This window comes from Falco rusticolus, chromosome 5, assembly GCF_015220075.1.
Source record: "Falco rusticolus isolate bFalRus1 chromosome 5, bFalRus1.pri, whole genome shotgun sequence".
NCBI lineage: Eukaryota > Metazoa > Chordata > Aves > Falconiformes > Falconidae > Falco > Falco rusticolus.
This window is the reverse complement of record NC_051191.1, coordinates 10,051,413-10,067,431: the sequence shown is the minus strand read 5'-3', so window position 1 is coordinate 10,067,431 and position 16,019 is coordinate 10,051,413. Positions and strand designations below refer to the sequence as shown.

Sequence of the window (16,019 nt, the reverse complement as noted above, 5' to 3'; positions counted from 1 at the left end):
GCAGCATAACCAATACTGGCATATGCACCAACAAAACTGTATTTCTGTGAAAATTCCAGGAATTACAGAATTAGTTCTCCACAACAGCCTGTTATGAAACAGAAATTATTTTCCAACTGATAAAAACAGGGGGGGGGGGTACTTTGGAAAAAATATACATGATTTTGACATGACCACCTACACAAGAAAATCTGAAACATTTAACAAAAGCTGTTTCACTGTATAAGGTGCATTTATTGCTGTTCTATATTAAACATGAGGAAAAATCACATTATTTAACAAGCTAGTTAAACATAGAGAACAACTCAGAGTTCAGTCTTCCTCTGGTATCACAGCCTATTTATTTGACTTACAAGGTAATTCTCAATATTGCTTGAAATTTTTAGTGCACAGAATTAATTTTGTCTCAGAAGGAATCAACAATAATAGTATTTTGAGTGCCACCGTGTTCAACTTGCACTGTGGGTTCCTGAAAAACCCTTTGTGACTTATGTGCCATGGTACTAGCTAGAATTTTTTGGAGATTATACAAGAACTCATGACATAAAGCTCCAAGAGATTACACCCAATTCTGCGTCAGCCCCTATTTTGTGAATACCAACACTGTCAGTAATACCATACCAACTTAGTTTTAGGAAAAGTTCAAGCTGGCCCTACTTAAAAGAAACAAAAGTTTCCAAAGAAAGCTATGTTTTCTCACAGCTCTGATGCAAGCTAAAGAACAGGCCACTTCAACTTGGTCCATTTATTTTCCATAAAAAAAAAAAAAAAAAAAAAAGATGAAGGAAACATTGTCAGTTAAGTGTCACACATTGAATAACCCAAGACACAGTGAGATGTTCCGAGAAAGCATTGCAAGAACAAGTTGCCTCAGCTCACAGTAGATGTAACGCAGGTGGTAAAGGAGCACAACTGTGCACGCTAAAACAGCTCTCACTAGAAGGCTGACTACTTTCTAACAGGCTCTTTGCGATGGGAAATTTATTCCTGATGTTACAACTAGAAGAGGAAGCTATTCCGTTATGCACATTTACTATGTGATTAGCTACTACAGCTGAACCACGATAGGTGGAATCAATGGTTAGGCATCAGTACGAAAATTGCAATCAAAACTGAACAAGTTAGCAGCAGTACTGCTCCTTTACGTGCCAAGTCTCTTCCACAAAGTAAACATTATTTTCAAATACAAATCCTTCCAAGCTGCTTTTAAATATCCCACACACTGTTTATGTATTTACTTTTGTTCTTTCCTCAATAAAAATAATTTGTTGTGCTTCTCATGGCATAACCGTGTTACACTACCATGTACTCTTCCGTTGCCTACTCAGTTTTGATGGGGGAACTACATAAAATAAATTTCTGGAGCACTTATTATTAGAATAACCAAATAGCTTTAATAAAAAGTGTTGCTGCCATTAAAAAGGCAGAGGATAAAAAAAAAAAATTAAAGTTCTTTATTAACTTATCACTAAAATCTACAATATTCCACAAAGCTTACATAAGTCACAGCAACATTACGCTGTTAAGAGGACAGTACAACATTTGTCAGGATCTGTTTATTATCTGCATATGCAATTTATTAGCCAGTTGATCTACAAGATATTATTTACCACAGGCAAACTAGATACTGTGCTTTTAGGAAACCTGCATAGAAATGTTTTGATGTTTCTTTTATTTTGGATGTATTTACAAAAAGGATTTCTATGTGTGTTAGCAATAAATAATCCCAATATTCAAAATGTCAGTGCTCATGCACACACCGACAAGATGGTCGCATGCTTTAAAAATATTATTTACAGTACAGTCTCCTTCATAGCCCTCTCCCTAATAATAGCAGAAAGTGCATTTTCTTCTATAGTCTTTCTCCTTTCCTTTTGTTTTCATTTAGTCTTGCTTCTGAGGGATACAGCCTTCCATCTCAACAACTTCTGGCCAGCCTTCATACTTGTTTGTGTCCTTGTTGTTCTTTATATGCTATAAATAAAAAATATCAATCTATTGTTAACATAAAGTCATTAATCCTTTTGCTTTAACTCACAACTTTAAAAGACATTTTATTTGCTTATTTTCAGGCCACGGACAAAGAGAAGACATCACTATCAGCCTCTTGTGCTTTGTATTAAGTACAACAATCTCTCAGTATTCAACACAACGTAACTTGTTTAGACAAGTGTATGCTAAAAACAGTTAAGCCATACCAGGAAAACATTTTAAAAATTTGTTTTAGATGTTTATTTAGGAAGACAGACAAGCAAGGGAAAGACCAACTGCATTACAACATGAACCACTAGGAAAATATATATGAGGATACTAAATTTACAAGGCACTGAGAGGGAACAGTTGGATTTTTAAAGAACATTATTTAATGTTGAATGTTCGCCTTTTTTACAAATTAGAAGTTTATGTTTCTACCCAGCAGCCATCTGCAGTCAGGCAAGACGTGGCTGCCTCCAAGAGTTTGTCACTGCTCCTGCACTAGTTCCCACTCCCTTGCAAAGCTGGTAGAAAAGAATGTGCCTTCCATATTGTCCTAGTACAAAGCTACCTTTACCGGTAATTAAAGGCAACAATGACATACAGAATTGTAACAGCTGAAGTACGGGAACATACTCAATTTCATGAATTTTGCTATGGCAGCAATAATTTTTGACAGAATAGCAAAGTGAACATTGGGGAACGCCAACACCTTAACTACCACTTACCTTTGGGAGGTCTACCATTGTTGCTAGTACATCTAAAATACAAGCATTAGGCACTAAGTTTTGAATTCTTCAGTTCAACTGGATTTATTAAGAAGATAAATTACCCAGTTATTGGGTTAATAAGATCTAGCCCATATAAGATTTTTTTTTCTTATTTCTGAATCACCAAAGAATCTTTTTGTACATTTAAAAGGAGGCGGCTAGTCAAGGAATAAATTTGAAAATAACAGTGTGTCACTACTGCAATAGACACCCATCTTGAACAAATGCATGGTATTTATAAAACATGCTATGCCTTCATTAATGTAAGCTGTTAAATTCCAGTAGAGCTATAGAATCACAGACCTGTTCAAATGGACTTTTGGTCTTAATTCCTTTTCCACCGCAGAAGACCCAGTTGTCTCTAAAGCCAAGGTTAGTAATAGATGTGCTTCCTAATTCAGCGATCAGTTTCCGTGCTTCCTCATTAAGCCTTGAGCAAAACAGAGTTCAGTATGTGAATAAAATACATGCCCTTACGGCTTTCATTGTTCAATGGACCATTCCCGCTTTAATCTGATTAAATATAGTTTAAGTCAGTCAGTATTGGACAAGATCTTTCAAAATCAGATAAAGCTAGTTCTAAAATCACCTGATCTAATGAGCACTGCTCTTTAATATTATAATCTCAATGAACCAGCATACAAACCTATCAGTACATCAACAAAAGCCAAGAACCTTCTCCTGTGAAAATACAGACATACATCTCAAGTCATGTTAGCAATTCTCCTAGAAACTACAAGAGTCAGCTTTTAAAGTAAATGTTGTTTGCAGGCTCAAGCTGAAGTCTAGATAAAGCAAAAGCTATTTTAGATTAAAAGAATGAACTAAATATATGAAAGGAAGTCTTGTCTGCTTGGGTCAGTTAAAAATTTAGAATGCTGCCCCACAGCATCGTCCAAGTATGAGATTTTAGTACAGAAGGGAAAACAATTCTGTAGGGTAAGTTATCATTCCAAAACCTCCAAATAACAGCTCTTTCTTTCTTTCTTTCAGTTACTGCATTTGCTCGATCACTAAAAAGATACACAACTTCTGATTATTACTACTTACTGAGATATAATTGTATGACTGACTTAAGCTAAAATTATGAAAATTACTAAAGTACTTTGGAGGTTTTTCGCATAACGCACACTCCCAAGTTTCTAAAACATTAGGGCAGCTTATATTTAATTAAAAAAATAATTACCTTTTAAACATATTGGTTCTTCATAATTTTAATGGTTTTCAAGAACTGACATTTATGATTGCCATCAACCCTCAGTGGTAAGGTTTTGGCTAATTATGTCATATCACTAAGAAGCAGTAGTTCCTGGCTGTCAGCTTGAATGGGCCAAATTCACCTTCTTGGTTAGCTGATATTTTATCTACATACAAGCTTTCAAAAACATCAGCTGTGACAAGATTATTGAAACAAACTAACTACTTATTATCTAAAACATCAAAGAAGAAAGGAAAATGAGCAAAAAGAAAAGTTACAGAACAAGTGAACAGAGCAAACAGAAGATCCAGCCTTGGCATAAAGAAGCGTTAAATTGCTTCCTTCTCCTAAAAGCAGTGAACATACAGACACTTAACTATTTGCTGCAAATATTGCACACTGCAAAGTCAGGACTTTGTCATAGGAAAGCTGCTCCTGTATCAAAAATACAAACAAGCTATGGATAACAAATTGTATGAGAAAAGAAAATAACGTACAAAACACATCAGTAAAAAATTAAATATTATTAGAATATTGTAAGAAAAGGAAACAAAAAACCCCTCTATCAGCCAAAAAAAATTAAAAAGTGGGTACAAATGCTAGGAGAGCACGTAGAAACCTACAGGGTCTTCAGGAACCATATAGCAATTGCTAATTAGTCAACTATTAGTCTCTAGCCTTTTCAGATTTTCAAACACTTGTGATATTTCTGCTAAAGGGTTCTCATGGTTTAACAGGACAGGGTCTAATTTATTGTTTCTCTATTGCTGGGATCACAAAAGCAACACCTAACAGTCCTCTATGTAAATACATACATAACCCATTACACCAGGTTAGTTTTAACTCCATCTTTGTTGTCCCCAAATCATATCAGCATTATAAAACTAATAAACTGAAAGCATAGCTTCAAATCCATCATCTTGGAAGAACAAAACTTTATGAAAAGTCATTTTGTGATAAAGAATGCTTTTTTTTCCCCCCCCTCAGTATAAAACAGCATTTAAAAGCTTAAGCAATATTTGCTGTATAAATAAATTACATACTTGGTTGCACCATCATCATATGTTCCCATTAACACTATTGTTCCATCTTGGATGGACTTCAGAAATTCAATAAATGGTGCCACATCTGAAAAGAGAGAGAACACAAACCTGTTTAATAACATCCCATATTTAAACACCTGCAATGCCTTCCTGTGAAAACACTCCTTTTAAGAATATTGGTAAGTGTACTTATAAATTTACACAAAGATGCTAAGCGGAAGAAAGGTGAAACGCATCAGAGAACTTTTACATTTTATAGAAAGGGTTTCATCCATATTGTGTAAAGACATAACCACAAGTGGGAACTACTCGGGAGAACAAGTGCATTTGTTTAACCAAACCATTCCCTCCCACCTCAACTATTTGTGTTTCTTTAAAGTTGCACTTTCATCACAATTACAAAGGTAGAGGTGAAGCACACCCTTAACTATCACCTTAAACCACCACACGAAATGGAGATGGAACCTGGGGTAGGGAGGTGCGGAAGGGAAAAATAAAAGTTAAAAAAAAAAAAAAAAAAAAAAAAAAAAAGGCATTTATTTCTCTCTAACCAGCTAAGGTAACTGTACCTACCTCCTCCCCACATGTCAAAGAATTTAGTGTCTAATGGTTCTCCTGTTTTGCCTGGAGAAAAAGAAATATTTGGTGTCATCAAATAGAGCCAAAATTATTTTAGAGACAACGTGCCCAACTCTTCTTAATGACTCTTTCAGATGAAGTGCTGCAGAAGACACCATATAAATCAATTACTATGGTAACTCTTATCTTTTATTAAGATTGCTCCTTAAACAGCATAGTAGTTTGTGAAAAGGTGTAGGAAAAGGTAAGGGGGGGGGAGTGGGGAAGAGAAGCAGCAAACTTGTATTTTATATTCCACTTGAAGCAAAATCGAACAAAAAGCCCACAGCCTCTGAAACCAATAAAGTGAATTCACTTCATATATTTGCTTTTTTAAAAAAGTTGTTTTTGCAAAAATAAGATAGTACAGCTATAGGTTGCCTTTAGTGACATGTGAAAAGTAAGAAAGATTAGAAATTACACTGCGTGTTTTGCTACAGACTGGAAATTCTTGGTCAATTTAAACATCCAGAACAAATAGAAGAAAGTGAATGAAATAGTAGTTTCATTAGCTGCTTGCTTTTTTTTGTTGTTGTTTTTACTATGCTGTTGACAAACACTGAAGTAAGGTAGACCGGGGTTTTTTAATGCATACTTTCATTTAAATTTTGAAAGACAGGGAGAAAGACTGGCAGCTATATAATACAGAGGCAAGTATTTTGGTTTTGAACAGATTGAGACAATTTAGGAGGACAAAATAGGATTAAGGCAAGTATTGTTCAAGTCATGCTTTAGATGACATAAACCTGAGTACAGTCCAAAAGCAACATGAATTTATATTGCAGTGAAATGACAAAGTGCTATCTCAGTGCTACAAGGAATTGCTTCCTACACATTAAAGACAAATCCGCCAGTATTGACATTCAGTTCAGCTTTCGAGGTGGCACACAGGTCAGTTTGTTTGGTTTTGATGGAAGAATCCTGAACACAATTAAATAACATGACATATTTAGGCAGAAGATCTATAGATATGGATTAATCAAATATACTGATTTCAAGCTAGAAAATAATGAGCTGGTCTTTCCATGTAGTAACAGAACTGTCAAGCAAGTTTCACTGAAAAGAGAGCAAGAGAAGAATTTCGTTTACACAGCTTTATTAGTAATGGCAATGCACAAAGTGCATTAGGAATTTATCTCATATATCACCGAGACTGTCACCACACAGCACTCCACTATTGTTATTATATGTTTTTAGAAACAAAAATGTAGGTTTTCTGCTAACAAAAAGGTTTAAGTGCCAAGATCTGAAACGATCTCAGTATAAATATGACTAATATTTCCTTTTCTTCTCCTGCTTGCCTTTCACCATCTCAGTATTTCACCTTAAATTTCAGAAAAAAATTGAAAATTAAGACAGTCTGCTCACTCAAAATGTCACTTACCGTTGACCAAGGCCACATTTATTCCTCTGCCAACATTATTTTTAACTCCACTCATTAAACTGAAACAAAATAAACAATTTTATTTTTAATAGGACAACTTACTGATGTGAAATATTTCTGGGTTTTAGATAGGATCTATCAAATTGTGAAAGATACAGTTGAAAGACCATTCATGAGTTACTTAAATAAAGCAAAATCTCCTTGAACTAACCTGTGTGCTCTTATGGCACCACTGAATTGAGAACAATAGAGTAAATATTCCCAGCTGTATTCATTTCATTTGATCGCTTAATCATCTTTGTTTCAGAGTACGTGTGTGTATATTAAAAGTGTCATAAAAAAAAATAAAAGTGCTGTTAATGTAGTTAAGAAAATTCCCTGCAGTTAAAAAGCCTGAAACAATAATTTTAGGAGCTTAGCACAGTCACATAACCAACATTTTAAGCTTTTTTGTAAGCGCATGATGAACAAAAATGTGTCAATGAGTTTAAAAGCTAACTGAACAGAGGCATTTTAAATCAATATTGCAGCATCACATATGAAAGTCAAAGCAGCTATCTACTTGTACCTATACCAGGACACCTAAATCCAAGAAAAAGAGTAAATACACTGATGTGATTTTAAACAAAAGTTGAATATAATCTTGAAGTACAGCTACACATTCCAACAAAACTGTCACAATCTATTGACACCAATTACTTGGCAAAACTCAAAGTAGCAAAGGAGCTGGAGAGAAGAGATGCACTGTGAAATGGAAGCCTTCCAGAGCTGTAAAGAATGTGAATTCTTCACGGGAATGTGAAGACCTGGCTAGGATGCTGTGCTGCCATGGGCTGTGGTGGGTGTACCACTCCAGTGAGAGGAAGCTTCCAGACTTCCTCATCCTTTTTCACTGGTACTGTGTAAAGAGATCTGTTCTGCCTCAGGCCCCAAATATCCCAGCATTAACATTTTGAAGCTAGGAGTAAAAGAGTTAACATACACAAGGTGAAAGAGGACTAAGGGTTGAAAAAATTACATAAATTAAGATGATGAAGTCTTCAGCTGAGATTCATGAAAGCACCACTGCGTAAGCATATAGGTGCACATATCTCATTAATTACAAACACATTCTAACAGATGCTTTAATCCCATTCTGATCAAGATTTCTTTAACCTCTGTAGCTTGCTCTAGGAAGGGGCTGCAGATGTGCACAATCCTGTTATGTTCAAAACTTTTTTCACATTTCTTCTGCAATCATATGGTTGTCAGGTCACGTCTGAACATCTATTCTAAGCAAAGTTTCAGAAGGACCACATCCTTACATACACAACTGCAACATCAGTTTTGTCATGGTAACTTAATAGTGACAGGCTAGAAACAAGAAACGGTCTATCACAGAAGTATGACAAAAATTGTCCTCTCTGATGCTATCTTTTGCATCCAGGATGAAGACAGAAGCCAAAATTTAAAGGAATGTTGAATTTAATAGACAGCTATCAGGAACAGACTCAGTATTAACTAGTTCAGAGATGCCATGAAAGATTACAGGTTAATGACAACTCTTGGCAGAGTGACTTAGGTTGTAAAGAATTTGTAATCAGAGATGAAAGAGTCCATATTCTTCTGTCAGTCCTCTAAGTCATACCATCTGCCAAAAAAATCTGATTAAAACTCTTAATTCAATAACTTCCAGAACAGAAGACTTGAAATTTTCTAGTTAGTAGGGAACTCCAGAAGTATTTCAGCCACTGGAGGATCATTCCTGCTCTGATCACATGACTTTCATGTCACATTTAAGCATCCGTTATACAATATATATATATTGTATATATACATGTATATATACAATAAAAACAGATGGCAAATAAAGACTGAAAACATAAATGAAAAAAGGCAATGAAGTTCTGAACACATTCCTTTGCTCATATAAACTTTACTGGACATTTCATTTACCAAAAAGAGTAAGAACTTCCCTTTATTTTAACTACAAAATTCTCTGTAAATAAATGCCAATCAAAAAATACCCTATACTGGGGTGACTAGACACTGAAAATCCACAGGTACATAACAAAAGTTATAACAGATTTCAGACAACAAAAAAAAATCCTGCAAATATGAACACAAGAATTATTAAAGGAATGTAGCGCAACATTCCGCTACAAGGCTACTGCAGCAGTCTTGGAACTGGCTTCTTAATAGAAGTAAAACTGCATGGAGAAGTTGCTAGTAAAGTATAGTGATATCACTCCTTCTCCTAAAAAGCCCATGAAGTAGCAGCTACAGTATCTAATATTTTGATGATGACTACAGTATGGTTTTTTCTAATTTGAATTACGTCCTTCCAATATAGAACAAGGCTATAACTGAATTCCTATACAGCAGAATTCCTATTCCACTCCAAAATACCTATATAATTAAAAATTGAGAAATTAAATGGATTTTGAATTATATTAGCACCTTTAGTGCTCTCATAAACCAAGTGACATCTTTATGTTTAATACACAGCAAAAACCCTACACTGTAAATATCATTGACGAATGGTAAAAATTTGTCCCTGCTTCCTTGTCTTGGGGGTATACAGAAGAATACAAAGCAATCAGAAGAAAGCATTTTGCAGGAGTATGTTCACAAAATATCGCTAAAAAAAAAAGAAAAAAAGACCTACTGAAGAGGACATCTGTTACTTTAGAGCTCTGAGATGCTACACTTTACACACTCGAGACAGCTCATGCGCTGTCACAAACACAGCAGGCTGTAATGTGACGGTTTTCTCACAGGAGGGCAACCGTTCATCAGTTTCAGAATTCTTCCAACAATCTATAATCAACAAGTTATGGGAGCTTTTGAAAGAGAAATGAAACATCTTGCAACCAAAGCAGGAGATAATAGAAGATTAATAACATTTTCGGGTGTACATTTAAATAGACATGACAAGTCCTGTTCAAAGGAATTCAGAAAGATTTTTCCCAAGGGAAACTGGACTTCAGACTCCAATAGCTGTGTACTAAAGTGCACACTAGTATTAAAAGAATAAAGGATTTCCTGCCAGCAACTACTTTCTTTTCGTCAGTTTCTTCAGTGAAATATCCAGTAAAGGATTATTATTATTTATTTTTTGGACAGAAACAACAATCTCCTCAGCTAATCAGTAAGTGACACCTTAAAAGAAAAAAAAAAAAAAAACAAACCAAAACCCACAAACAAACAAAACCCAAACCCTACAATCCTGAAGTTAAAATATTACTTGCACTCCCACAACTTTTAGTCAGTGAATCACCCTAAGTCTTCACAGATATTAAGCTTCCTAGCAAGCAGAATAAGAAGGTAGCAAGTTTTGTTACACCAACAAAAACACCATGTAGAGAGATTAGATGAGACCGTCCAAGGTCACGGAGCAAATCCGTAAGAACGGAAAGCAGAACCTCGCAGCTTTTAGTTAGTATGTGTCATCCCTGAGCTCGTGCTCACTTTGCATGTGCTCCCCAAGTACACGCTCATGCTCCACTACACACATACTCCTACACAAGAGAGCAAGCTTGAGCTAAGTCAACTGCACATAAAAACACCTTGAAATCTGAATGGTGCTCGTGTTTCTGCTAATAATGCAAAGTGAAGAAGCTGTACATGTTTAGTTGTCAGCGAAAAATCCCGTTTCAACTTCACTACATCTTAATTGCTAGTTAGTGCTAAAAATACCGTCTTCTAAGATCATTTAAGACTAATCTTACAGAGTTACTTTACCGAGTAAAGTGATGGAAAATGTAAACCAATCCTTTTTATTGTCTTGTAGATTAGTTATCCTGTTTACTATATTACATAGGATTATGTTGTTCACAGTGAAGTTGCCATTTGCTCCAGAATTCATTAGCACTAACTGCTGTACACGCCACCTGAACCACTGTTACTAACACAGCGTGGGATGAACAGCTAAACCGGAGTAGTTTAAATGCAAATGAAAGCAAAGGCTTGTAAGGGTGACTGATATGAAAAAAAAAAAATCTCCTTTCAGTAATGCTAACATCATGTCTTTTCTGACATATGACATGTAAAATTGAGTGGATAGATGATGCTATACAAAGCTGCACACTCTGGGTGACAGTAAGCAGGAACAACCTAAGAGCAAAGAAACAGGCTAAAAAAAACTATTAATATTGCTATTATGGGGAAACCCGAAAGGTATTCAATATTCTAGACACAGTATTACTGATAATACTGTGTTAAAAATATGGTTATAAACAGGACAAACTCAAAACCAAACTGTGTTTCAAGAGTTCCTTTCCTCATTTTACAATTATTTTAAGTTTATTGAAGTTTATTAAAACTTTAATTAGCATCAGCACAATAATGACTGATCATTAATATACTATTTTTCCCTTTTATTTTTTCTTTTTAAGTTATCCTTTAAAGAAAAGTGGAAAATATGTCCTGACATTGGTACTATGGAAATAGACAGTTTATAAGATGACTTGAAAAAGACAATTCCACAGCACGGTTTTAGCTGATGACCTTCAGTTAGAGGTAGCAACAGTGATTACTTAAAAATACAATTCTTCGCAGAATTACTATTACAGCCACAAGAACATGTTGCTTGCAGGCAAGTTTGCATCTGGCCTGACAAAGTCAAACTAATACTTAATTCTGTAAACTGGAAGGTGTCAGCTATCTTGCATGTATTAAAATACCATACATTTCTGCATTTACTGCCAAGTATTAAGTATGCTTCATCAGAGATTAAGTTATAATGCAATATAATTTTTTCATGTGGTCAAACCGTTGGCAAAACAAAACCTACGAAGCATCATTTAAACGACTGATTTTGTCTGCAAAGGGATCCAAGGCAGCATCTGAAAAAGATACTTGGAGACAACAGGTAAAAATACTTACACATTATCTTCTACACAAATTTTAGGTCCAACTACATTCGCTGCTCCACTTGCCATTTTGAATGCAAAATGCTTTTCAGGACAAGCTTTAGAGATCCCACATTTGTATCTTGGAGGTTTTGTAGCTTTCAAAGGGAAATAAAACAGGATTTTAGCCACAGGTAAGCTCACAAAGAAATACTAGTTTTCTGTACTAATTCAAGGAAAAGAGCAAAGACAAACATTATCTCATCTTCAGTTTCATAGCAGCTTAAAATAATCTAGGTTTCTGCGGTACCTCATTATTCTGCTTTTTATTCTCACCCTGCTGCTTGCTCTGGCACTGTCATCAAAAGCCACAAAATAAAACTACAAGTGAAACGCTAGCAAAAAAGACTTTACCAGAAATTTAGGAAAGTCAGGAAAAGATGAAAATTAGTTTCTGATTGCATTTAAAGTATTTAAAGTGTAATTAAGACTTTAACTATGAAAATTCAACAGTCTTTCCATTATTAGTGAAAGCAAGTCACAGCAGTAACACATGCATATGAACACTCACAGCGTGCAGCTGCATCCAGTGCTGATCTGGCTAAAATGCAGAAAGAAAATTTTTACAAGATGTTACTATTAAAGTGTCATCTGCTATAAAATATCCTATTAATTTAAAACCTTTCTGTACTCCTATAATAACAGGCCGGTTGAAATGAAGTATCAAATAAATCTGAACATTATGTTCCCGATATAAAACATTACACAACAGAAGAATGGAAGTGATCGGGAACCACATTTAGAAGCACTGCCTTAATTTATGACACTCCGATTAACACATGGAGGTATAAGACCACCAGGGATTTGTGGAGGTGTGGGCGGTGAAGCTAAATTAGTACTCTTCTTACAGCTTTACCAGGACAGGGGTTTCTTCCACCTAACACTGGCAGCCCGCAACTCAAGTGCATTTGAACACAACCACGGATGAGTCCCTTTCCTGTGATAGCAAGAGACACCAGTGACCTCATCATGCACATATCTATAATATATCTGTCAATATTTAATGACACCTGTGTCTCTTCAATGATTATTTAAAGATGCCTCTGGTGACAGGTTCAGATGTCAACTTACACTGTAGCAGCCTGGAGTTAAACAGCATGAACCCTACCCATGTACCTAAAATTGTTTTTTTGTAATGAAAAATCCCTTTAAAGATAAAGTTGGTTCAAAACATAGACTCTGAATTTTGAGTCACCTCAGCTGCTAATCATTTTCTGTGTAGAACCTGGACACATCTGAAATGTTTTTATTAGTGTACCTGTGCAAGCAAAAACCCCCACCGAAAATGTAAATTTTGAATTGCTTAAGAAACAGAAAGGCAGAGAGCAGATTCCCAGAACCATCGTTCAAGTCACCTAGTCTACAATTCCAGACTAAGACTGTAAGTACCAGTAAACAGAAAAAAACAGGTAAAACTATGCATACTTGGCAGTCAAAAGAATCAAACTGATTAAGAGAGTAGGTTAAATATTTAATACAGAAAATAATACAAATATATATGTATAAGATATATATATAACAAGGACACACATTAAAAAGAAACATGGAATTCTTAAGTGTAAGAGTCTAAAATCAAGCTTAAAGCAAAATGAATATGATATTCTTGATTAAGGCTCAAGTATGTATTAATAGATGTTCAGAGAAAACAAAGTCATCACTTACCAAATATGTGTCCTAAGTTTGCATCCATTTTTATTTCAAACACTTGAGATATGACATAAAATGTCAATAAAAATATTGCTATGACTACTACCAACTTTGCAGCACCTATTCAGAAACAAAGAAAAGTTTCAAAAAAATTACCTGCAAACAGTAACATTAAGTTTACCGAAATTAACTACATGACACATGTATCAGATTACATTAATGGGAACTCAGAAATAGGATGGTCATTCGTGGACTCCCTAAACGGAAGTAATCTGCAAGAAATGGACAGCATAATGTGCCATAATAAAGCCCATCGGGTTACCATACCAAATACATGCCCCGCTCCCAGCTTTCTCCAGCTTCGCGTTTGTCTGACACCAGAGTCCACCAATTCAGCTCAGCAGCTAGGAGAAACCAGGGACTCTTCCATGGAAATCCAGCTTAACAAAATTAACTAAGCTGATCTAACTTGCAAAAAGGAAATTACAAAGGGGAAATTCCTACCTCCCCCCATTCCACTTCCCTGTTCTTAACCATGTGTACCTTTTTCCTCACTGTTCACAAATATTCTCCCCACCCGAACTGAGTTACCTCCACTTCAATGCATGGTCAAGACTGAGCGATTAGGGATCCGTTCATATACCATAGGCCGGCTGCTCTGGCCAGTCAGGTCTGAGCATTACTTTAAAAAAATCCCAAAACCCAACCACACAACAAAAATAAAACCTGCCTCATCTCCTTTTCAACAAATTTAAATTACCAACCTTCAAAAAAGTGAATTTGAAGACGCAGAAGAGCTAATTTTAAAAGTAATAAAAAGCAGTACCTCTGCCTCCCCCCACCACACACACCCCCTTTTAATATGTTGAAGCCTCAGGCAAGCTTGAAGTTTTCCAAGCCTAAGTTCCTCCAGTTCTGAGCAGTCAAACTATCGCCTGGGAGAAGGGCTGGAAGCACACAACCACGGCATTTTACATCTGAATGGAAAAACTAGGTGTATGTGGTACTGCCATGAACCCCACCACTTTTTAGCATTATTTTCAATAGATTTTTACAGAATACTCCACTCTCAGCTTATTGTAAAATACTAACTGACTGAGAGTAGAAACTAGGTGAGGAGGTCCCAGATCAACATCCAACATGTTGCTTTCCTGTCTCACTGTGGTATGTCAAACTATTTGGAAGAAGCAACCTTAGAGCATACTTCCATTTCTTACATTGCTAGCCAAATAAACCCTTCAGAAAAAAACCAAATATAGGTACTCCTGTAAGATCTCAGGCTGCTGCTGTGATGGGCTGTTCAGAAAGTCTTAAAATAGACAGACTGCTCAGCCTTCAAAAGGATGAGAGATGTTAATCAATCCTTCCATATAGCTAAAATAAAAAAAAAAAAAGGGGTGGTGGTGGTGTATAGAAAAAGAAAAGAAAGATGAAGTAAAAAAACCAAAGTTTTTTTTTTTTTTTTGCTTGTAGTTCAGTTGTCTTCAACCACTCTCCCTTTTCATATGTGTGAAAATACAACCACAACGCAGATGCAAACTTAATTGTAAAATATTATGCTGGAACTCCAAAAAGTATTGAACTTGAAGGGAAATGAACCACGTGTAAGCACTAAAGAAAACAGATTATCTGAGCATACATTAAGAAGTGGAGAAAAGGTTTTCACAACACTGCTTGCAAAGACATCATGCTACCAGAGTTTGGAATGTGTCATCTAGCAAGTGGCACTTGGAGAGCACGTTCTTTCAGCAGATTGTAGGAGAGATGAACAAGAACTCAGTCTGAGTACCAACCATCCCCTCCACTCTACATCTTGAGCCTTTCATCTGAACTGTGAGCACTCCCTCTAAGGGAGAAGTAAGAAATCTCCCAGAAAATTCTTCTAGCACTTGAACCAAAACTAGCCTGTTTCTTGCTGGTTAAACATTCTACAGGAACTGCCATATCTTCTTTGTCTGTGGGTTTTGGCAACAAAAGTAGCTAGATGGAAGAAAAAAAAAAAAAAACAAACAAAAAGAAGAGGTTTGGAAAAGTAATTTTCTAGATGATTTAGCCATCTTCTAAAAATTGCAGCATTTGCCAGTTCTTTATCAGATTTACTTTAGCAGGTTGCTCCCAGTTATACATTTTGAGGTTAATAAAACAACTTTAGAAACAGTGACAAAAATCAGGACTAATTTAATGTATTAAGAAGGTTAACATGCAACTCTTGGAAAAGAGGGTGTCATTCTCCCCTAGGAGAGCCAACTAGTTGCTCCTTCTGCAAGGTAACACTACAACTATCGATAAAAGCGCGATGCATCAGAAACTCAAAACCATTCAATTGCCACACAGGCTATTCTACTGCAAGGAAACGTCAAAAATAATATTTTATTGCCGTGTTATATTGGCAAAGGTCTTTTCACAGCCACTATACCTTCTGTCAAGTAGACTCACTTTCTCAAACCCTTACGACAGTAACTTACCTCCATGAAAAGGCTTTTATAGCTTTCA

The 16,019-nt window shown here is 35.7% G+C and overlaps 1 protein-coding gene across 4 annotated transcripts in view; it reads right to left on the bottom strand.

Annotated features, from left to right (window-relative positions):
• Positions 1 to 1,371: 1,371 nt before the first annotated feature.
• The window catches only part of FAM3C (FAM3 metabolism regulating signaling molecule C), a 33,433-nt gene continuing 18,785 nt past the window's right edge, over positions 1,372 to 16,019 (bottom strand). For 2 of the 4 annotated variants that reach the window (XM_037388932.1, XM_037388933.1), the window contains exons 3-10: positions 13,542 to 13,646; positions 12,391 to 12,420; positions 11,854 to 11,977; positions 6,988 to 7,046; positions 5,559 to 5,609; positions 4,986 to 5,070; positions 3,048 to 3,174; positions 1,372 to 1,974 (exon numbers count right to left, since the gene is read on the bottom strand). In XM_037388932.1, the coding sequence (XP_037244829.1) occupies positions 1,885 to 1,974; positions 3,048 to 3,174; positions 4,986 to 5,070; positions 5,559 to 5,609; positions 6,988 to 7,046; positions 11,854 to 11,977; positions 12,391 to 12,420; positions 13,542 to 13,646 (671 nt within the window). In that variant the 3' untranslated portion in view covers positions 1,372 to 1,884. The remainder of the gene's footprint in view (positions 1,975 to 3,047; positions 3,175 to 4,985; positions 5,071 to 5,558; positions 5,610 to 6,987; positions 7,047 to 11,853; positions 11,978 to 12,390; positions 12,421 to 13,541; positions 13,647 to 16,019) is intronic. The other 2 variants (XM_037388935.1, XM_037388934.1) reach the window with 2 other exon arrangements.